Source organism: Wolffia australiana, chromosome 19 (assembly GCF_029677425.1).
Source record: "Wolffia australiana isolate 7733 chromosome 19, ASM2967742v1".
NCBI classification, from domain to species: Eukaryota; Viridiplantae; Streptophyta; class Magnoliopsida; order Alismatales; family Araceae; genus Wolffia; species Wolffia australiana.
In genome coordinates, this window is record NC_135853.1 from 2,968,695 (window position 1) to 2,993,661 (window position 24,967).

Consider the following 24,967-nt stretch of genomic DNA (forward strand, 5'->3'; position numbering starts at 1 on the left):
TGACGAAACGTGACGGACAGTGATGTGACGAAACTTTCGTCACGTCACTGTCCGATCGCGCGTCCCAGCGTATGCAAAAAAACCGTCATGTTCCTGTCACCGTTGCTCCATAGGGCATCTTGTCATGTCCCTGTCACATGACGGCGTCACCGTCACCGGTGACGGGAATAAAACCCTACTTGAACAGAGGGGTATATCTTCAATAATTTATAGACAGCGTCAGTTTGCGCGCGCCAAAAAAAAAAGGGACTTCTGTGCAAAATGCCAGGAAATCAAAATGGCCATGTCACGTGGCGAAATCTAGGCCCTCGAAAAGATTAAAAATAATGATTTTTATGTGTATTTTCTGTCCGTTTTAACTTTTCAAAAATTCCGTCACTGCCATCATCCATGACAGCCATTCTGTCACGTCACACGCCCTGGGCACCCCGTCACCGTCACATCCCATCACAACCATTTCGTCATCCATCACCATCACCATCACCGTCACCGTCACATGTCTGTCATGGTGACGAGTGACGTGACGGATGACACATGCCGATCCCTACAGTGCCGTGGTACCACTCTATCTCCCTCACACTCCCTGCGTCGTCTCAGATGACTGATGGCTAATGAAGGAAATGTCTCGAGGCGACGACGGATGATGGATCGGTACGAAAGGGATGACGAAGGAAGCACCATGAATTATACATAGTGGTCCATATAAAGGTAAAGTTAAAATATATTTAGTGAATTACACGGAGTCTCCCCTGCCTGAGCCTCTCCATTTCTCGCACCATCTGCCAGTGCTGCGGCGTCAGCTGGCTCTCCCCAAAGCTGGCTGAGAGCAGCTGCCCCATCGTCACCCATCTGCCATTACCAGACATGCTTAGAGAGAGAAAGAAGTAGAATATGGAGCAGAAGTGATAGACTTAGATATATGGAGAGAGAGAGATAGGGACGGGATAAGATGGAGAGAGATGGTGATCAATATAGATAAAGAAATGAAGATAGAGAGTTAAGAGAGATGCAGATAGGAAGTCAGGAGTTGAAGATAAAGGTAGCATTAGAGAATATGATAGAAAGCTAACGTAGACGTAGCATAGAAATACATTTATATGTAGCGGTAGAGATAGATGTCGAGATAGAGGTAGAGATAGAGATAGATGTTGAGATAGAGATAAAGGTAGGGAGAGGTAAAGATAGAAGTAGAGAGAAAAAGCAATAGAGGAAAGGATAGACAAAGATATAGAGATAGCCACAAATACAGAGATAGAGATATAGATAGATGTCGAGATAGAGATGGTAGCGATAGAGATAGAAGTCGAGACAGAGATAAATAGAGAGATAGATGAAGACGTCGATATAGAGATAGAGGTAAAGATAGAAGTAGAGAGAGAAAACAATAGAGATAAAGATAGACAAAGCAATAGAGATAGATGTCCAGATAGATAGAGAAAGTGGTAGACATAGAGATAGAAACAGAGAAGTCGAGACAGAGATAAGATAGGGAGAGGTAGAGATAGAACTAGAGAGAGAAAGCCAAAGAGATAAAGATAGTCAAAGAGATAGAGATAGGGCTAGAGATGGTGAGAGAGGGAGAAAAGAGAGAACCTGCTAAGGTCTTCGCCTTGGAGGGTCTTGTCAAGCTGCCTGGCGCCCACAAAGTCATTCTCCAAGACCTGAAACTGCCCACTTGTTAATTCAAGGCTCACCCATGCTTCTCTCTCTAGCTTTCTCTCTCTAACTTTCTCTCTCTAGCTATGTCTCTCTACGCACCTTCCGCATCTCGGGCGAGACGGAGTGATGATGGAGGGTCCTACAGGACGCCAAGTACCATCTCCACGCGGGTAGCTCGTCGGAGAGCACGGTCCACGTGGCAGCGTTGACCGCTTCGGGATGAAACGGCACGATCGCGTCCGCTGGCAGGATGTTTGACCTCCGCTCCGATATCACCAGCACTTGCACGTCCGCGGGCATGTCCAGGTTGTAATACTCGCAGTCGTACCCCACCTGGAGAATAATCGTTCATCAAAGCTAAGTTAGGGGGCCCTTCCTGTGATATATTGATGAAACGGTAACCGTTATGGACGGGACGGGACGTCATCCGTCCAAAGGTCTGAAGCGGTTCCATTCTAAACGGTAACCGTCTTGATACTGATGAATTTGATACAGAATTGTCGCACCATCCATACCGGTTCAGTCCCGATACCACATGGGATCCGTCATCCACCTTTCTCCGGGCCCTTAAGGCCAGGACAGAAACGGATGACGGGAAGGTTTGGACTTCACGCAATCAAAGGGGTTGACGGTACAGGATGACGGGATTTTATAGAACGGGATGACTGGTTTTTTTGGAACGGGATGACGTATTTCACGGAACGGGATGATGGGTTTTGAAGGAACATGATGACGGGTTTCGACACGAGGGGACGAGTTTGGACGGAGCGGATGACGGCTCGTCATCCGTCGGTGGACTAAAACTTGAAGACGATGAAATTACCATTTGCCATTGGAGGAGTTCTTTGAGTAGCTTCGCGTTCTCAACGCCGGTTGAGTTGAGAGCTCCGGTGGCGAGGTGGGTCTCGTCTACCGTAAGGTGGGTTCCATGAGCCAGCTGCAGGACCCCTGGTATCATCCTGCAACATATCATCATCATCATCATCATCATCATCATCATCATGTTTAGATGTGCAAATGTAGATAAGAATAATAAGAGAGATAGAGATGATTATATAAAGAGAGAGGGAGGGGGATAATCCAAGATAGAGATAGATGTGATGGGAATTGAGATGATGGAGAACGAGATAGCGATGAAAGCGAAGAACATCTAAAGAAATCTTAATATAGAGGTGATGGAAAAGGAGACATTAACAGAGATTAAGTAGGAGATAGAGATTGAAAACAGATAAAAAAGGAAATGGGTATGGAACGACATTGACATAGACGATGGAGACAGAAAGAAATGGGTATGTCACCTTCCGGTAACATTATCCTTCCGTGGTCGGAGCTGTGCCGTGTTGAGGTAGGCAACGGAGAGAGGGATTACGTCGGAGAAGGGCGTTAAGTCCTTGATCCAACGGCTGAGATTATCTCCGAAGATTGAGGCGCTCTCTCGCGTGAAGCCAGTCAGGTTCAAGGAGAACTTCCCCACTACCATGACGTCCACTCTTCCACGCACCTGTGTTAGACAAGAGATGAATTGAAACATTTCGTCGAAAAAAGATTTCCCATATAAACACGATTCATCATAAAGATCATGTGGTATGAAAAAATCTGTACCCTCGATAGACCATACCAATGTCGCATGCTATGTATATCACATGCCACAAAAAACATACCCTCCATGCATCATGTATATCGTATGGCTCGGAACTACCATACCGCAAATAGAACGTTTCAATATGGTATATCACACATACCATTTGGCATGAGAAAAACCATAGCGTCGATAGACCGTGACAATATGGTAAATCGTGAATAAAGCAAACCGACCGTATCAATATGGTACATCACATATCATATGACATAAGAAAAAACATACCATATCAATAATGGTACATCATAAATAAATCATATTCGATTGACAATACCAATACGGTACATCGTAAATAAATAATAAAAACATACCTTCATATGGCATGAAAAGAAAACACTCTCGATAGATCATCTCGACATGGTAAATAATAAATATAATATGGCATTAAAAAAACAAAGCATCATTAGTTCATGCAAATATGATTCATCGTGTATAAAATAGCATGAAAAAAAGAGCATACCCTCGATAGAAGATGCAACAAGGTGTACTGGGCCGCGAGCCCGTCGTTTCCTAGAACCGACGTGAGGTGCCTGAGTAAAGATTCGCGCACAACTCTGACCGCGGAAGATAAATCCTAAAGAGAACAGTCAAATCATTTGTTATATAAAAAATGTATCATTTGATCCTCAACAGACTATTATTTATTCTGAAGAACCTCATTATACGTATTATTGTTCGAGTCAGGCAATGCGTACTTCAATCGGGCACGAACGAGACACAAGATCTGGAATAGTCATTTTCTGGAAGGTTATACAATGAAGACGAGGAACCTGAAGAAAGATTTAGGTTTGATATTAAATAATACTCTTAGAATTTCGAGAAGAAAATGAAGATATCATTTTTTAAAAAGGCGAATCCCGTGATGTAAGTTTTATATACCTTGCTTGGAGGGAAATGAAGTGAGACATCTTCCGTGAGGCTGTGCAGAAATTCGTCGCCATCGTTATTCTCGTGAAGTGCAGTATCCGGATCGAAAGTGTAAATCCCAATGAACTCGATCACGTCATTTAATTTGATATCTGATTCGGGCAAATCGTACACCTATTAAAAACAATTTTTTGTTCAATTATCATGAAATTTTGGTCGGAGTTTGTAAATAAGCGCAGATGCTTCAACCTTCACAAGGCACGACAGTGAAGCGGGCGCCTCGAAGTAACTGCCGCCAGAGGAGGAGACATCTCCGTCAATCTTCGAAGAGCTTCCGTCTTTCTGCGAACAAAGTTTTAAATAATTCTTCTGTTGAATTTCACATTCAGTGAATCGATAGAGTTTGGATGATTGTTCAAACTAACTATCATAACTGAAATTTGACTAAAAACTATGGTGAAAGAGTGACCAAAAAAAATTAATTCGCAGAATCAACATAAGGGACTTAAATATGGTCATACAAATCCAAAATGGTTGAAAACGAGTGCCAAGAAATTGAAGAAAATCAAGCGTCAACCTACCTGCTTCTTACACATAGAAGTCGCTTCCCTCTCAAGATCCATGGCCGCGTCGTTTTCATCCCTACTTCGCTTTTCTCCGTGATTCAAGAGATGGGAATTCGTCAGGATTGTATGAAACTGAGGAGAAGAGGAAACCTCAGAGACCCATGAGTTCTGGCCAGGAACCTGTAAAGAATTAGCATTTGAGTATTTTGATTCAGTTGTTCCAAATTAAAGGAATCTAAATTGATGCAATTTTCTTGAAAATCTCACAGGGACACAGTGGTAGAGGCGTCGTTCCCAGAGCCGAGTTTCCGAAGCAGGGGGAATAGGAAATTGTGGTACGTCAGTAAACTTGTTAGTATTCCAGTTCGAACCATCCTGCACATAGATGAGGAGAATTTAACATCTGAAATGGAGTATAAAAGAAGACATGAACATGCGCGAACGCATGAGAAAATACCTTAAAAACCCCAATGTAGAATTCTTTGCCAAGCATATCCTGAACCATCCCTCTATATCGCACGAGAGAGTTGGGGCGAATCAGGTGGATATTCGATTGATCCAAGACGGGGACCTGTGATGATTTCTCGTTAAACTAAAAAATCCACGAAATATCAATCACCGAATAACGACTGAAAATAAATAACCAAAATTTAAAAATTATTCAAGAAAAAACCGATATTTGAGGTCAGATCCACGCTAAAGAACAAAGGATACATAAAAAAAGGCAGATAAGGAAACTTCAAAACAAGAAAACTTGAGTAAAAGCAGCATGATTTAACCTGATCGAGTCCCCCTTCTTCGAACAGAAATTTGCGAAAGACATCGACGGCACCCCAATCCTTGCAATCAAACGCCGCTGGATCGTTCTGAGGAGATCCTTCAACAGCCTTCTCGAATGTAACTCGTACTGCCCCGAGAGGATTCGCCAGGCAGTCGAACGCCAGACCCACCATTCTCTCTCTCTCTCTCTATGTCTCTCTCTCTATGTCTCTCTCTCTCTCTCTATATATATATATATCTCTATCGATCTCTCTCCGGCTAGAAGAAAGGGGGAAGAACACGAGAATTTAAGCGGGAAAACTCGCCTTTCCCGCCAAATTTAAAATGCTGACGTCAGCAACTAAGCGTATCAGTCCCAAGGACAAATAAAAATTCAGTTTATAAATATAATATAAATATAAATAAATTAAAATACGAATGCGAACAAAAATTTGGTACATATCCGATATAAATAAAAATATAAATACGAATGTAAATACGGATAAAAATATGAATAAAATTGTAAGAACACATGCAAATATAAATTTACAGAACAATTCCAGCAATAAATAGAAGTATAAATACAAATGTAATTACATACAAGTACAGGTGTAAGTACGAATCAACAAATCAATACAAATACAAATGTTAGTAGACATACAACTTGAAATGTATGTACATTTACAATTATAAACGTAAGTACAAATTTAAATATGAATGAATTTAAAGACAAATAGAAATTTATGGACCCCCACAGAAACAGATACAAGTACAGGTCCGTATAATGCAAATATAGATATAAATATAATAGTAAAAATATAAATACAAATATGTACAAAAGATTGATTAATCTTTAGGTTAAAATTTTGAGTATAAACCGAATAACATCAGGCCAAAAACTGGCCTACTCAACTCGGTTGTTAAATTATCTTAATTAATCTCTTGAACCCGTATGTAATTTTGAATTTTCAACTTTGAATTTCATTTTGTAGAGACTGTTACTATCCCTAACACCTCTCAAGGGCAATCAGATATTTCTCATCCCTGTAAATAGGTAGCCCTCGTTTAAGGAGGGCAGCCAGAAGGTGTTTTGACATTGGAAATTAGAGTTGGAGAACAATGGATGACATTTTTTGAGGGACGGAACAGGACTGAATGGATTTCCGTTCCGTTATCTGTCCAATGCAATTTTGTTTCGTCTGATTGGCCATTCATCCTGGTTTTGTCATCGTCAAGAGTCCGTCATCAGTCCCGTTCCTTCTTTCTTCCGTTACAAAAAACGGAATGGATAATGAACGTATGGATGACGAAAACGGTGGCCTTCAATAAAAATATAAGTAGACATGAGACATTTAGGCATAAATCCTAAATCTGAAATCCTTTGTCCCCGTTATTGGATGGGTCCCAAGGTTGGTACATTCGTTTCAAGTAGTTCAGAACGTCCATCGACATAAACTTCAGTTTGTTTATTGCCAAATCTGTTGTGAACATGAGCATTTAATTATGCCTGAAGTGTATGAACGCAATTAATATTAAAAAAATCAAGATTAGTATTCCAAAAAGTCCACAGAATAAACAAAATAAAAAGACGTCTTTAAATCATCTACCGAGTATACAAAGTGTATGAACACAATTAATATTTAAAAACCTGATTAATATTCAGAACATTCTATATAATAAACAAAATAAAAAGAGACAACTTTAAATCGTATACAAAGTGTACGAACACAAGAGAACAATATGAAACCAACAGGGGATTTTTCTTTAAAATACACTTTTCCTTTAGCAGAATTTTCACAAGATTTTACAGTTTTTTATCAATATATTTAATAATTTCGTTATCATTAGTATGTCATCTCTGTCATCATTTATCCAGGATGGATGACAAATGACGGGTGACTAAAAGCTCTCCGTTCGGTCATCCGTACGTCGCTCCAGACATGACAGATGACATTATTTGAAAGGACGGAGGACAAAACGTCCTCCAGCTCTATTGGAAATGCTCATGCTCGTCCCCCCTCCCTTCTACCTCCTAACATCGCCTCTATCACCGACAATCCCAATCCCCGTGGTCGTCAACCCCTTCACCGCGTCTTCAAGCGGCTTGTCCTCAATTGATCCCCATCCCTCCCCCTAACCATTCCAATTTTCCTCTTCCTCCGAGAACTCTCATCATCAAACTGAAACCGATACTGAGACGGCAAACCAAATCTGTCGAAGACGAACAACCGAAACCCGTCTTAGACCGAACCGAAGTTCAGGCAAAAACCGATACCGAGACCGAAACCATCAGTTCAAGAATTACACTTTCAGGGGGTATAGAATCGGCCACCGCACTGGCAGAGCCACGTCTCAGGATAATAATCACTGGGCAGGGACCTGCCAGGAGGGATTGCCACGTGGACGGGCTGGCAGGGCGTGCAGCGCGCGCACTTGGCCGAGCACGGCGGCGGCCACGAGCCCAGCCCGAGCCACGGCCCGCGCCGCCGCGCCACCAGCGGCGCCGCCAGCGACAGCGGCTTTCTCTCTCCTGCGAAGGAATTATCTTCAAAGGGATTGATCAGATCAGCTCCGAGAAGAAAACAAGTTTCCCGGAGTTTCTCTCTCTAGAAGAGACTCTTACCTGCTTCGGCCATGGCGGGCAGCGCGAGGAGCGAGAAGAAGAATAAGACGAAGGAAAGAGAAGGCCGCGGTGGTGGTGTTGCCCGTCTCCGCTTCATTGTTGGAGGAATCTAGAGAGAGAAAGGGAGCTTGCCGGGGGGTTCAGATTTGTGTGGACTTCTCGGGGAATCTCTCTCTCTCTCTCTCTCTCTCTCGCTCTAGCTATTTACCTGCGAAATCCTTTGTGGGTCGCTTCATAAATAGATAGAGATGGATATCCCGAGGACTGTTGTTCCTCTCTCTATCCTCATTTTCCTCCCTTGGCTTGTCTCTGTCTCTGTACAGTGTGTCCACAGTCCCTCCCCTCTCTCTCTCTTCTTGTTCTCTAGCTCTACATCTTTCTCTCTCTCTCACGTTCTCTAACTCTACATGTCTCTTTCTCTTCTCGTTCTCTAGCTCTAGATCTCTCTCTCTCTCACGTTCTCTAACTCTACATGTCTCTTTCTCTTCTCGTTCTCTAGCTCTAGATCTCTCTCTCTCTCACGTTCTCTAACTCTGCATGTCTCTTTCTCTCGTTCTCTAGATCTATATCTCTCTCTCTCTCTCTCGCGTTCTCTATCTCTACATCTCTCTCTCTCTCTCGCGTTCTCTAGCTCTACATCTCTCTCTCTCTCTCACGTTCTCTAACTCTGCATGTCTCTTTCTCTCGTTCTCTAGATCTATATCTCTCTCTCTCTCGCGTTCTCTATCTCTACATCTCTCTCTCTCTCGCGTTCTCTAGCTCTACATCTCTCTCTCTCTCTCGCGTTCTCTAGCTCTACATCTCTCTCTCTCTCTCTCGCGTTCTCTAGCTCTACATCTCTCTCTCTCTCTCTCGCGTTCTCTATCTCTACATCTCTCTCTCTCCATCTCGCGTTCTTTAAATCTACATCTCTCTCTCTCTCGCGTTCTCTAACTCTACATCTTTCTCTCTCTCTCTCTCTCTCGCGTTCTCTAACTCTACATCTCTCTCTCTCTCTCTCTCTCGTTCTCTATCTCTACATCTCTCTCTCTCCATCTCGCGTTCTCTAAATCTACATCTCTCTCTCTCTCTCTCTCTCGCGTTCTCTAACTCTACATCTTTCTCTCTCTCTCTCGCGTTCTCTAACTCTACATCTTTCTCTCTCTCTCTCTCGCGTTCTCTAACTCTACATCTCTCTCTCTCTCTCTCTCGTTCTCTATCTCTACGTCTCTCTCTCTCTCTTTCGCGTTCTCTAACTCTACGTCTCTCTCTCTCTCGCGTTCTCCAACTCTACATCTCTCTCTCTTGCGTCGTTCTCAAACTCGACGTCTCTCTCTCTCTCGCGTTCTCTAACTCTACATCACTCTATCTTGCGTCGTTCTCAAACTCTACGTCTCTCTCTCTCTCTCTCGCGTTCTCTAACTCTACATCACTCTATCTTGCGTCGTTCTCAAACTCTACGTCTCTCTCTCTCTCTCGCGTTCTCTAACTCTACATCACTCTATCTTGCGTTCTCTAACTCTACATCTCTCTCTCTCTTGCGTTCTCTAACTCTACATCTCTCTCTCTTGCGTTCTCTAACTCTACATCTCCCTCTTTCGTTCTCTAACTCTACATCTCTCTCTCTCTCGCGTTCTCTAACTCTACATGTCTCTCTCTCCTCGTTCTCTAGCTCTACATCTCTCTTTGTCGCGTTCTCTAGCTCTACATCTCTCTCTCTCTCTCTCACGTTCTCTAACTCTACATGTTTCTCTCTCCCCTCGTTCTCTAGCTTTACATCTCTCTTTCCCTCACGTTCTCTAACTCTACATGTCTCTCTCTCCTCGTTCTCTAACTCTACATGTCTCTCTCTCTCCTCGTTCTCTAGCTTTACTTCTCTCTCTCTCTCACGTTTCTTTAACTCTGAATGTCTCTCTCCTCGTTCTCTAGCTTTACATCTCTCTTTCTCTCACGTTCTCTAACTCTGCATGTCTCTCTCTCCTCGTTCTCTAGCGCTACATGTATCTATTTCTCTCTCCTCGTTCCCTCGCGACATACCTATCTCAATCTCTTATAGTTCTCAAGCGCTGTATGTATATATCTCTCTTTCGCTCTCTAGCTGTATACGTATCTTACACTCTCTTTTCTCCTCGTTCTCTTGCTCTAGACGCAGCTCACTCTCTTTCTTCTGTCCTTGTTCTTTAGCTGTACATGTATCTCTCTCACTTTCTCCGCGTTCTTTAGCCTTACTTGTATCTATCTATCTCAATCTACATCTCACCCTCGTCACTATCTCAGACTTTATACTTATCTCTCTTTCGATTTGCATCCGATCTATATCTGCATTTCTGTTCATCCACAATATTTTCTAATATATCTCTCTCTATTTCTCCATCTCTTCCTTATTCTCTATCTCTATATCTACTTCTTTAACTCTATTTCTACACCTATTTTTATCTGAATATGTACAGCACAAGCCCGGTGGAAGGAAGAAGACGACAGTAATAGTAAGAGGATTGATATTGACGATAATAATGAATAGTAGGAGTAAGAACAGCAAGTGAAAATTAAATACTGGTATAATGGGGAACCAAACAAAACTAGGTATAAGTATGTATTTTTTAGTTAGAGCAGAAGAGGACTGGTCGGCGACCGGACTCTTGCAGAACACAGGAGCCTCCTCTGGGCACACCTAGGGCCTAGCTCACTATTCTTTGTACATCCCTGACAAATATTATCCGTCTATCAAGTTTACTGTTAAATATTTCTAAAATTCTCTTTGTTCATGTTCCCCAACTAAAGGGGACGCACACTCTCTCTCTATTATCGTATCTCTATCTCTCTATCCATATCTATCTATCTATCTCTCTATCTATCTATCTATCTATCTATCTATCTATATCTCTATCTATCTATCTATCTATCCATATCTATCTATCTCTCTATCCATAACTATCTATCTATCTATCTATCTATCTATCTATCTATCTATCTCTCTCTCTCTCTCTGTCTGTCTATATATTTTTTGATATATATATATATATATCTATATCTATTTAAATGTCTCTATGTGTCTATCAATATCCATATCTATCTATCATTCTCTCTGTAAATTATGATATTTCTAGCTATCTCTCTCTATCATTATATATCTATCTATAGCTATCAATACTTATCTGTCTATCAGTATCAGTCTAATTTATCTATTCATATCTCTCTCCCTCTGTATCTATATATCTCCCTTCCAATATCTATCTATCTATCTCTCTCGCTTTCAACATCTATCTCTCTCTCTCTATAACTATCAAAATATCTCTCTCAGACTCTCTAAATTACGCAAGAACATCTGTTGTTACTGACCAGGATTTAACACCAAGTAACTCCACTCTCATGAAGACTCCCCTACCGATGACGTCAACCAATTAGTTGACTTGCCCTTGTCTGTTTGACCACCGTCAACCCTCTTGGGCCAGTAGGGTTCCAAGGCCGGCCCACTAATTAGTATCAAAATTCTCAAATTATTAAAGCACCGACTCGAGGGCATTTCGGTCATGCTCCAAACCCTAAGTCAACGCCGGTGCAACCCAGCTGCCTCAGCAAGCAGGAGTCAAAGTCAACGGCAGTGAGTCAACCACGCGCTTTTAGAGGTTTTCTCTACTACTTAACCGCGTGCATGTCTCTTGCACGACAAGAAATAAATTTCAAGGATCCAAACGAGGTAAACAAAGAACTTAAAAGTTCTTCATTTGTTCTTTACGATCGTCTTCTCCGCCATGAAAGGACTCCGAAGAGAGCTCGCCCTCGTCGTCCTCGTCTTGCTTCTTCTGCAGTCGTCTTCCTCGGCGATGAACGGCGGAGATTTCTTGCTCTTCAGAAAGCCAAGAGGATCCAACGGCGAGGATTCGCCGGTTAAGATCAAGGAGATCTTTCCGCCGAGAAGGCTTCTCCCCCGAGTGCGCCCACCTCCCTCCGGACCCAGCAGGGGAGGCAACGACGTCAAGAACTGACATTATATTCATTGATTCTTCCTGTTCTTCGTCTTATTTCAGACATTCTTATGAACATACGTACAAAAATGACGGGTGCTGTAAAAACCCACCTAGGAAAACTCTCTTTCCTCAGATTTTTTGAGTTTGGGTTTAGTGGGTTTGTTTCTGTCTATGGCGACAGAGAAACATTTTGTATTTACTGGAGTTTGTCTCATATTAACCTTTTGTTTTCATTGCCTTTTGTCTGCACTGGATGTTAGAGCATTAAAATTTTGACCAGTGAATCTTCTGTCCTGTGCCATTTGTTATGTGATTGGAGAGTTCTAATGGAGGAAGGGAGATAAATTGGTCGTTGATGACCTAGAAAGAATATCTCAAAGCAAATTTTAGAGGAGAGGATGGTACCTTGATCATTTTAAAGAATAATATTGTAATAACTGTGATGTTCTTGAACTGAAGGCTGAGTGTTTGATGGAATTTGCTAACTTTGCTGAAGTCTGAATTTTGGACAAATCCACTTGATTTGGAATTTTCATGCAAATAAAAAAAGACGTGCAAGGTTTTGAGTGTGTCCTAATTTATGTATTCTCAAGCTATAAATCTGGAAAAGGATATCAAGTGAAGATGGAATATTGATGTATGCATTGGTTTCCGTTGACAAAAAGTATTCTCAAGCTCAAAAAGTATGTGTTTATATGTCGTTATTAGGAGTCTTTGAACTTAATCAATAAAATTTGTTTTTCCCTTAGTGCTTAAGGGGTCGAACCCTAAGGAGGCAATGGTAAAATTCACTTTTTATGGATGTAGGGTTTAGAATTCTTATTTGAACTGATATGACATCATTTTACTTGAGTGAAAATAATGCTCGCAAATTGTATTTAACCTTGTACCCTTTTTCAATTCTAATTATCTCAATTAGCAGAGATTTAGCTTCTAAAATTTTTATCAATGAGAATCAGATTTATGATTAGTTAGCAATTCTTGATAAGAATTACTAAATTATCCCCTGAATAGATTAACTATGTATCTATTTGATCTTAGATTTTTAGAATGTTAGCAGTACTCTTCACTGAGTTGTTTTAATCACTAAACCCAAACCAAAGTCTACCACTAACATTCCTCATTTATTTTACCCCAAAAACTTAATTCAGTTTGAATTATGGTTTTGGGTTATTTAGTGAATTAGAAATGGTTTAAAAAAAACAATAAATCCTAATTGATTTATTACAATTTTTTCTAAAATCTAATCAAAGCTTTTCACGCATTGGAAGCCATAAGATGACGTTTAAGGTGTTTTGCAGTTTTATCCAATTTATTTCAAAATTGAAAAGATACTCTGAACTAGCAAATCGTGGCTACGATTTGCTAATCAAGGCAACTGAGAGCTAACAATAGTGGTGGAAGATTTAATTTGATCCAAATAGGTTTGACCTCAACTTCAGAATGCTAATCAATCCTAAAACACGATAAATTCGAGAATTAATGGATCGAACTCAGAGTTTTTTTGAAATTAAGAACTGCCGTATATTGGCAAATCGTGATCATGATCTGCTAATTAAGGGAATTGGGAACTAATTTAAGTTGATTAAAGATCCATTTCGATGAAAAATGTCTTAACCTGGACTAATGAATGTTAAACGATTGGAAAACCAAAGAAATTCGAGAGTGAACACAATTAAAATCTGAAATTCAGCAGAAAATTTGCACGAAAACTAAACTATGAAATTGCTGAAATTGAACGCAAAATCAAGTGTCAAATAAATTTGGATTGAGCCTAGAGATACCCGGAATGATTTAAGAGTTGACTTGAGAAGATTCCGCCCACGGAAAACCAAATTTTCCACAAATTGAGGCTTATTTTTGGGGACAAATGCTGCGCCGGATCGTCAAAATATTTATCCAAATCGAACTCCAAATGCACTCAGGGCTGTTCTTGAGTCGTCTCGGAAGCCAGGCTATCTTTCATTGAGCTTAAAAATCAAATACGCGTTTTGTTTATTTTGTACTTAAGCTGAACAATGCACCGCGGTTGGGCCACGTGGCGCTGCGTGCGCTTTAAATTTCATTCACACTGTGCCGCGTATGAGCGATATGCTCTGAAGAAGCTTGTGTGAACAATGTGGATCTGAATTCCCATTGGTCCACGCGAGCTTCGCATGACTTACTTGCTGCATCACATGCAGCAAGTTAAGTCACTGCTCATTGATCCATGCTTCCCTCTGTGTGGTGCGCGACACACACGATGCTGTGTATGTGCGTGTCACGCACCACAGACGTCTAGCGTCGCTCTAATTGGCCAGCACTCTCTATGTACGCGCTGCGCAATTAAACACCGCGTTAGCGCTTATACTGCTATCAATAAGGCCAATAATGCCAGTTTTAATAAAAAAATGATTTTTTATTCAAAAGTAACTGAAATAAATCGTAAAAACTGTTTATTAATGCAAAGAAAAATGCTTTACTAACTCCTAAACTAATTTATTGTTAATTTTTTTTTTATAGAAATGGGTCAATTAAAAAAATTAATTTATTATACAATAAATTAATTAACCTAATTATTTATCAAAAGTATTGTTTCTCTTGAAAATTAAGAAAAGTCTTGTTTTAACATAAAATCATGATAACATGCACTAGAATTTGATGTTTTTAAACATTAAAATCTTACAAATATGATAAAATTAGCATCTTATTAGCTCTCATTTGCATGTTATCACCTAGGAAACCTACCCTAGGGAGGGTTGGTGAATTACAACTGTCTAAAAAATGTTTCAGTGCTTTTTGTTTCACTTGACTTATGTTTTTCCAACCACTACTGCAATTTTACTTGATATTTAGTTTTTCACATCAAGTTAAACCGTATATTTTCAGTCCCACATTAGCCATCTCACCAAGATTAACAGATATCACTTACTGATAAAGTGAGTTGGTTGACACAGTTCTTTTTTATGCAGATATATGAATTTGTGAAATCCTGACTCTCCTTCTCTTATGTCCTTGATATCCAATATAAATGAAATTTATAATACAAAAAATGAATGTAAGAATAATTAATAAATTAAACATTATAATTTAGATTGTCTAAAATAAAATGAACCACAAATTTACCATATATTTAATTTTATCTTGCATAAAAAGAAACATGAACTGATGATATATAGTTGTGTTTATCAATCTTAATTTAACATGTATTTTATTTGATTGAATCTACCTAATCATTTTACCTGTCCCTTAGTTATGATTGTTTTTTAATTAAGTTATTTCAAGACGAAACTGACTCTAGTTTAGGAATAATTTGAGATTTACTATACATTACAAAGTTGGCCTTATGACATTGAAATTCATCTCAATTTAACATTTGTTGGATTTGATTGAATCTACCTTATCATTGTGCCTATCCCTTATTTATGATTATTCGTTGCCTAAGTTATCTTAAGATGAAATTGATTTTATTAGGAATAATTAGAGATTAACGATAAATTACAAAGTTGGCCTTATGACACCAAATTCAATATCCATACCTTACATTTTTATTTTTTACCCTCATTGTACATGATTTTCATGTATATGACAGTATCATTACAATAATTGAATGTATTTTATGTGTGTATTTTCATTCAAATGATCGTAAAATGCATGTTATGAAAGATTAAAATGATTTATTGACACTAAATGAATTTCTAATTTTCTTGATTTTATGGTATCTTACAATATTTATATCAAATGAACTTCATAAATAAAATAATTTTACATGTCAGAAAATATTAATTTAAAATTATTTAAATATTTTGTGAGGGTTAATCTATTTTTATAGTGATGTTCTGATTTTTTGGGTATTAATGGAACTTTCTGAAATTAAATTCATCAATAAAATAATCTTACAAGTCAGAAACTATAATACTTAATTTATTTAAATATTTGAAATATTTTTTGAATTTTCATTTATAGAATGTCATGCCACACTGGCAATGTGCCACAAAAATAGGAGGAGAGAAACTTAAATGGCTCATATTGAAAAAAATTCAAATGATGATATCTTACAATCCATTGAGGGTAGTTCAAATTCTATGTAAAAATTCGAGGGTAGTTCAAGATTTCGTTCCTCTATCCATCTACCACTTTGTATATATAGATAGAAACCCCCACGCTTGTTTTAAAAGAACCATTGTGTTTTGTTCCTAATTATTATTAGCGTATTAATTTGTTCATTTGGGTCCATTCTTGTACTTCAAAAGCGATGGCCTGAAGGAGTTATATTCAGATAAAGACACATGAATCCAAAACACCATGAAAATGAAGGAGTTATCTGACCTATTGGGCACATGAAAATGAGGTTAATGTGATCTTTATCTTTTTTCGACTCACTTCTTCGTCCCTTTTCCTAGGTTATCATCACTGGTAGCCTTGATTTCAACTATCATGCATACGACCTCCAACTGCATTGCTTGTCGGCATGTATATGTCATCATCTCCATCGAAATCAGTGATGTTATCTCTTCACAGTTCACTCATGTACACATCCATCGAAGGAATTTATTTTGAATTAAAATTTATTTTTATGCTATATATTATATTAAAACTCTTAATATTATTTTATAAAATTTTAATAAATTATTTTAATTAATAAAACTATTTTCTAATATTTTAAAATTAAATTATAATTAGTTTTTATTTTTTTTAATTTAGGTTCAATTCATAAAATAAATATTAAAAACCAAAAAAATAATTTAAAGCTAAAATTCACTTATTCATTAGTTTCTCTATGTGGATTTGATTCTCACTCATCCTATGCCTAAGTCTTAATGGACTCCTTTAACCTTTATTAATGGTCCACCAAAAGGTATAATTCACAATAGTGATTGAGGGGTTAATCGTGATCAACAATCAATAAAAAAATTGACAAACCCAGTCCCAATTGCCACTAAAAAGAAAATTATGATCGCAATCTAGAGAGTGATGATGAAGTTTATTAGTGTTGGAAACCTGACGTGATCCAATACATGAAAACATAATCTGATTCAGAATCCCCCATAGTTGTAGAAAGGAATGCACAAGGAGAAGTTTGAGGGGCAGGGCTGCTACCATTAGGGGGTAGAAAAGCATCAAGAAGGGGGGAAGTTAGACTGAGAAATGGTGGGGTGTTGGATTCTATGGATTTTATTTGATTGCTTGAAAGGAGGAGGGATTAGAAGGGAAATAAGGATGAAGTGGGGAGGGCAAGTCTGGCAAGCACCTAAAATGGGTGCCCCCTTTCTACTTATACTTATTTAAGGTACTTTTCATAAAAAGACCTTATAACATTAAAGATATCCACCACCATCCATTAGAATTGTGTGTTTGGCCCTCGAGGCCAATGTATAATTCTAGTTAATAACTTTAATGACCTTTTGGATATGGTTATCTATCAAAACCTAATCTATCAGTTGTTGGGTTTGGTGCCTTGGTTTCCATGGATGCGAAAGCGTGTCGATCGATTCCATAATTGATCTTTAAAATAAAACATTGAATATACCTTTTGGGTAACTCGTTCCACCTTTGACTTTGCCGCTCCAAGATCGTTCTGTAGCCATTCACGCGTCCGGCCTCTAGAAGTATCCACAGGATCACTCGGTGCTTGAAAATCTTCAACTCTTCTTGAAATTTTGAAGCTCTCCTCACCATGAAGACAATGGATGAGTGGAGAAAGAGAGACCCCTTTTCCTCTCTATATTTCACTTAAGGCTTTTCAAAAACCCTACAAAGTAAAATATATCCACCAATGCACTTATGACCTTGTCCGTGTGACCCTCTAGGCCCATTTATCGTTCTAGTTAATAAATTGAGTGGCCCAATAACATTTATTGGCCAACCTTATTAATTAACTATATCAACATTTAGATTAATTAAATAAAGATCGATTTAACCCAATCGATAGGTTAAGTTTCCAGCCTGTGGGATGCCAAGGTACACCTCGTGCTCTAGAAGATACCGAGTAGTCTCGAACTCTCTCATGGAACCTTTACCGTCATCAATTACAGTATATGGATAATCCATCATATGTGTGAGACTCTTGAATGACTTAGGGTATTCTTTATCATCAAACCTTAATTTGTCATTCGATTAGTACTGATGTGTAATGGGGATCATTGGAGAACACCTTCTCCAATATCCTCACTACCCTGGCAAGGGATTTTTCTGTATCATCTTCCTTGAGTCAATATCCTCATATACCAAGGGCGGATGATCCCATCTTGACCACTCAATCATCTCTGTAAGCTTCTTACTACATCCAATCTATAACTTATTTGAATCCCATGATTAGAGGCTCTGTAAGGGATTTTTCTGGATCACTTATACAATCATGACTTGAATTAAGTTGATTGACATTTAGGTATAGTGCCATTCTAGGACTTGTACAGATCACTTCAGTTAACTCTTTCTACAAAGAGCACCCACAATATGTCCTCAGTGTCGCCACACTAATAGCCATAGGATCAGCTATACTTATCACATAAGTATGATCAGCTAGTGCTATTCTATCCAAATAATTCGATGTGCATCTCAACAATCCATCGAACAAGAATATTCAAAATACATGTTTAAAGACTAGTGATCATTATATTATGATCTCATCATAATTCACTAAGTCATTGCACATATTTATGATCTTCACTATAAACATCACACGGAATAATAATGAACACAAATATTTTATTCAATGAACTTAAATAACTTGTTGTGTGATTGGCTTGACGGCCACATAATATCCATCATCAGTGAGCTAGTATTGATGTGTAACGTTGTTCATTAGAGAAAACCTTCTCAAATATCCCTACTACCATGACTAGATATTTAATGGACATTCTTACGAGAGTCAATTTATTACTTATATCTAGGGCAGATGATCCCATCTTGAACTCTTAATCACCTTCATGCACTTCTTGCTATATCAGAACTAAGACATGTTTGAATCCTATGATTAGAGACTCATATATTTTAGTCAAATTTAGTTGTCCATGTATAAGATGTACATGCACAAGACGTCCAATGTTAACGTATCTCTTATGTAACTATGCCATGAATCAACCTGACTAGCTTTGAAGGATACAGATCAATTTAGTGAAGTATTTCTCTAAAGATCAACTACCATCTGTTAGTAGTGTCTCCACACTAATGGCCATAATATCAACCATACTTATCGTATTAGTAGGATCAGATAGTGTTACTCTATCCAGATTGTTCGATGTCCATCTTGAGTATCCATTGAAGAAGCATATTTATAATGCAAGCTTAAAAACTAGTGATATATAGATAACTCTATCATCTTTCAATAAGTCATTGCACATATTCTTGGACTTCATTATAAATATCACGCGAGTAGTAATGAACACATATTTATTTGAACGAAATTAAACATAAAACGGCTATGTGATTATTTTTTACGACCATATAGTTTCCGTCATGGGGGTGGACATGGGCTTAGTGCATAAAAGGCAAGATTCCAAATCAGGGAATGTGTAATAAAATATTTCGACTATTACCCTAAAAATAGGATAACTAAATAAGTGAAACATAATGATGAATAAAACATAAAAAAGAGTTTTGGTTGGGCACAAGTGCTATTTGGAGGACGAATCACTCCACCCAGTGGATTTTATTTTTTTAGTTAGGATAGATTGCTTTCTTTGTTTGACTCTATGTTCTCTATTGTATATGGAGTACCATAAACATTCCAATACCACAAAGGATCAAGCATCACCAGTACAAGTGATGAGTTGGAGTTATGGTGTTTTGTATATCTCCACAATATAGCTTTGTGCATATGAATACACTTATGAACTAAACGTTGTGTTGTAGGGATGTGATTGACAGGAAATTGAGACACTCACAAAGCGATTTACCTAATGCAGAATCGTAACAGACCTTTAAAATGATGATATACTCACCTAGGAATGGATTGGATTTGTGATTTCTCACTTCATCAAGTGAGACATGTTGAGATTCCCAAGCATACCTCCCCTAGGCATATTACAGCAATCTTGAGATGTCGACTTTCCTCCTCCATCTTGATGATCTCTGTAAACGATCTACCATCACCGTTACACTATTCCAATCACCTTAGGAGAGGAGGGAAGCTGAGGATGGAATGGAGGAGGATGGGAACCTAAAGAATTATGCCATGGATAAATTTTTTGAGGGCCTTCCCATATTTATACTTGCTAATTTTTTATAAAACTCCCTAAATTTTGAGTATATCTTTTAAACTCCAAAAGACCAGTTACGTGTGACCCGCTAAGTCCAAGTTCTAGTATAGTCAATAACTCCAATGGGGCAATTAGCCTTATTGGACAACCTAATTAATTGTCTAAATCAATATAATAGTCAAGGATCAATTTAGCTCAGTTGATGGGTTGAGTTTCTACCTTGTGGGGTGCTAAGCTATAACTCATGGAACCTTTACCTTCATTAGTTTTAATGTTTGTGTAGTCCCTCATCCTTTTGGTGCCCCTACGATGACTTAAGTTATGATAAAATATCAAACCCTAATTGGTCATCCTAATATGTATTGATACATTGAGAAAACATCGAATACCTCTTCTCCAATATTCTGCTACATTGGACATTAATTTCATTGCATCATCTTCCTTGAGTCGTTTCCTTGACATATAAAATTTCATGCACACATTTTCTGATTTTTAAGAAAATATAATGCCTAGAAGTTTACTTATGTGCATATGTTTTAGTGTTTTTTATTATTAAGTCAGTTTTACGCAAAGTTTTCCTATTTTTGTCTGTAAATGTTTCCCTATTTTTTTCTGATTATCATGATTTGTGTATGAATATAATCTAAATATTATAAGTTTATTTTAATGTTGGAATGTTCTTGGAAAAACAAAAGGCTTTTAGCATCAGGTGCAACGTTGAGCACTAGAGCAGCACCACAGGCCATAGGGGTGGGGGGGGGGAAGGGCGGGATGTTGAGGAGTACCACATGCATCCAGTACCTTATAGTCTAGTGCATGCAAGAGGTAACATTGTTGAGCTCCATGCACAGACGTGTGGGAAAGTTCATCCTTTAAATTTTTATGGTAAACTTAAATGATCTTGAATTTTATATAATGTTCATTCTTTTTAATATTCTGATATGGGATTGACAAACTTGGAAATTTCAGATGCCATGCTAGATTTTTCAGGGGGTATATAAAACAATAACGAAGGCTTGTGGGCTATCGTGTGATCAAAACACATAGAGAAACCAAATTTTGGGCTTTGAGCTAACTCAGCCTAAAGCCCGTGTCAGAACAAGCTTTTGTTAAAGCGAAGCATTTTAATCTTTACCATTGATATTATTGAAGAAGATTGGATGGTCCAGATTTTAGTCTTTTAATCTCTTCTTTTCTCTTTGAATGACACGGGCAATGACGCGACCAAATGAGGAAGGACCAGCTGTCAATAAATGTTCACGAGATTATGTTCATTGTAACTAAGGGCGTCTACATTTGTAATTTAATTGCAGTGTCTGAGCCTTTTATTTCATGGATTGAACAACCAGGAGCAAGATCATCTATTTCGTACCTTGGCCTTTTCTCCATCACTAATGAGCCATTTTTGACAATAAAAATGGTCAAAAGCACCACCTAGATGCCAAAGAAGAGCTTGGAGTAATCCCAGATTCTACATTCCTTTATCATTTCTTCCCTTTAAACTTTGAACTTTGTGATTTTATGGGATCTTTCTCACCATAATCAGAAACCATCCTAAACTGATTAGAGGAAGGTCCTCTTCAATATTTTCACTTCTCCTCGAGTCTTTTGGTTCCCGGTGGTGATAGGGCTTGACTTAAAGAAATAATGATGAGAGAATGATGGTAGAAAAGAGAAATGATGACTCACATGGAGTAAGACGCCAACCCAAGAAGCTCTGAAGCCAATGACTGCCCTCCAAGTGTCAAAGACTTTCAGTAAATCAACGTATGCCCTAAATTCATATATGATCATGATATGACACTAAATAATCATAAAATATAAACTCAAGGAATCAAAGCAATAATTTTTCATAAAAGCATTTGTTCTTTTTCAAGCAAATCTCATTTTAAAAACATATTATGCATTTTTAATACACATTTTTTAATTCTATAAAAATCTAGGAAAATTACCTGAGTTCTCTAATCTAGTGATAATATCATTTTATCTGTTTTCTTCTAATAAAACAAAAAAATTTGAGTACAAAAATCTAATAAATGCACTCTCTCTCTCTCATTAAATGTCATTTCTGCAAACACCTCGTGACCTCTCTCATGTCCTTTGATTTTTTTTTTCTTTTCTACATCTCTTTACAATTCTTCCTACTTATAAAAACTACAGAAAGCATCTGAAGATATTTATTTTTACATTTCCTATATCTAGCATTTAAATAATAATAATAGAACCCATACCGTTATTATTTTTGTAATATCTCTTCTCCCTCTCTAATAACTCTTTAATTAATTCTACCTCATAGTGTCAATCCCTGAGGAGACAACCATGCTCTCTGCTATACGGTTTTAGTGAAATTACAAATTTATAAATATTATTTGATTTAAATTAAGTTAGTAAAAACAACATTTCACATAATAATTGCATGCAATCATGGACTTTGTTATGATGAATATATATTGTAAAATGAAAATTGAATATGATATAAAATGTGTGATTGACTTGGAGGCCACATATATTTCAACCAGGAAGAAGGGGATGAGGTTATCAAATCCAATCACAAGAGTTGTATACACATATTGTTCAATAAGTCTTTATTGATATGTTATAACATTTGTGAGTCAAAACAAGGATTTCTTGTAAAAGAGAAATACATTGGTCATGGTGGAATAATAAGGTATACATTGGGTTCCTTGAACTTATGTTTTTCACTTATTCTCAATACCCATCCATCCATATCCACCCATCAATCCATATTATGTGCCTTGCATCATTGTCAATTATTCCATCTATGAACATATATATGTTAATACTGATGTATATTATTTAGTTGTCAAGCCAACCACACTTTCATATTTTATTTAAATTAATTTAAATAAATAAATTCATAATTATTCTTCTCATGTTCATAATGACAACCTTGAATACATGCAATGTCTCGGTGAATCATGATGTGATCATAATAGAATGATAATCAGTCTTTAAATATATCTCTAAATGAAGATTAATGATTAGTGTATTTTATTAAAATGCCTAAGCATGTTTTTTGATGAATGTTCAAAGTGAATTATGCCAAGTCAACTCTCAGTGAATGAATTAAAATTTTTTCCTGAATTTTTATTGATGTCACAAAATATTTTAAGATAACTTTCATATGATACAAACAATTCAAGTTACTCATGCATCGAAGACTACCTTGATGTACATAATGGCATGTGATGTTTGACCATTTGGTCGACATGACAAAACCATTGAAACAATCCTCAATATTTTTTTGACATGGTGATTACCATGTCCTATCTACCTGGTAAAATATTTATTTTAATCAAACACTGTTTGGCATGAAACATAGTGGTCAACATGGGCTTATCCACCTATATTAGATATTTATATCTCAATTAACATATTATTAAATAAGAGCTTAAATATATACTAAAAAAATTTCTAACTAATTTTTATATTTTAAATTCACGGACTATAGGCAAATAATGTTTTTATCTTTTGTGGCTTATGAAGTGAATGACAAACTTATAATTTTTCTACTTTAAAAGTATATCAATTATTGCCTCATTTCTTTCTCTCTTATCTTAAATAGATTTGAATGTTTAGTTTCTGAAAATTAATTAGTTTTTCATTTAATTTTGAAGCTTATGTAGGCAGATTTATCCTTAATTTCAAATTATATATTTTCTGTCTTCTTTTTGAAATACCACACTACAAAGAGTAATTATCAGATATTGCATTGTGCATAAATTTACATGATATTTTTGAGAAAAAATTGTTGCTAACATCATCCACAATCCATAAGATTTATAATATATTTTTAAGACTTTACCAAGAGGTTGATAATGTGCCCTAAAATTCAGTCTGTTAATGGCCTTGGTATGAATATCATAATTTGGAGATTTTTGGTAATATTTTTAATTATTTTTGAACATAAATCGTATTTTCAAAATCCATTAGATTCTGTAGGATCTAAAATTGTACTATTTGATGCAACATTAAATAAATTAGAAGGAGTTGTTCCACTGATGGAATTATAGCAGATCCATAGACGGAGCCAATAGCTCAATGTATTTTGAGTATCACTCGTATAAAAAGGGTTTGTTCACTAAGAGTGATTGGCTTTTGTCAAAGTGGGAGATTTATGGAAATATATGTGGCCGACAAGCCAATCGCACATTCCACATCTTGTTCCATATTCATTGATACAAAATATTCATTATAGCGCACCTTTGATACTTATAATGAAGTCCATGAATACGTGATCGAACTTAAGTGAATTATGATGAAATTGTAATACAAAGATCACCAGTCTTCAAGCATGTATTCTAAACATTCTTATTCGAAGGATACACGAGAAGGACATCGAAGTATCCGGATAGAATAGTACTATCTAGCCTCACTCATATGATGAGTATGGCCGGTCTCGTAGCCATTAGTGTGGCGACACTAAGGATAGATAGTGGGTGCTCTTTAGTGGAAAGAGTTCACTGAATTGATCCGTGCGAATCCCTGAATGGTATTATACCAAACTGTCAATCAGGTTGATTCACGTCACGGTTGTGTAAGTGGTCCTTAGACTTGAGACACCAAAGATGTCTTGTGGACGGACGGTTGTACTTTGGCTATGGCCAACGAGTCTCTAATCATGGGATTCTAAACGGTCTTAGTTTGGGTGCATCAAGAAGTACACGATGGTGATTGAGTGGTCAAGATGGGATCGTCCACCCTCA

General features: G+C 37.5%; 2 protein-coding genes across 4 annotated transcripts; both read right to left on the reverse strand.

Annotated features, from left to right (window-relative positions):
- Positions 1–663: 663 nt before the first annotated feature.
- On the reverse strand, positions 664–5,738 carry ETG1 (E2F target protein 1 (ETG1)). Of its 2 annotated transcripts, none has more exons than XM_078590877.1 (13): positions 5,511–5,738; positions 5,189–5,302; positions 4,999–5,106; positions 4,747–4,911; positions 4,415–4,507; positions 4,178–4,339; positions 3,954–4,022; positions 3,759–3,872; positions 2,958–3,160; positions 2,483–2,618; positions 1,759–1,992; positions 1,594–1,661; positions 664–849 (listed from the first exon to the last, which is right to left on the reverse strand). In XM_078590877.1, exons 1-13 carry the CDS (start codon positions 5,682–5,684, stop codon positions 726–728), a joined length of 1,764 nt encoding a protein of 587 aa, XP_078447003.1. In that variant the 5' UTR covers positions 5,685–5,738; the 3' UTR covers positions 664–725. The 2 variants fall into 2 exon arrangements, with proteins under 2 accessions (XP_078447003.1, XP_078447002.1); XM_078590876.1 differs by having other exon boundaries at positions 3,994–4,068; positions 5,511–5,737.
- A 1,945-nt stretch (positions 5,739–7,683) lies between these two features.
- LOC144715646 (EPIDERMAL PATTERNING FACTOR-like protein 5) lies at positions 7,684–8,419 on the reverse strand. Of its 2 annotated transcripts, none has more exons than XR_013584677.1 (2): positions 8,114–8,419; positions 7,684–8,035 (listed from the first exon to the last, which is right to left on the reverse strand). XR_013584677.1 is itself a non-coding variant. In XM_078590605.1 (2 exons), exons 1-2 carry the CDS (start codon positions 8,208–8,210, stop codon positions 7,800–7,802), a joined length of 318 nt encoding a protein of 105 aa, XP_078446731.1. In that variant the 5' UTR covers positions 8,211–8,404; the 3' UTR covers positions 7,684–7,799. The 2 variants fall into 2 exon arrangements, 1 of the variants encoding a protein (XP_078446731.1); XM_078590605.1 differs by having other exon boundaries at positions 7,684–8,020; positions 8,114–8,404.
- Positions 8,420–24,967: the final 16,548 nt, after the last annotated feature.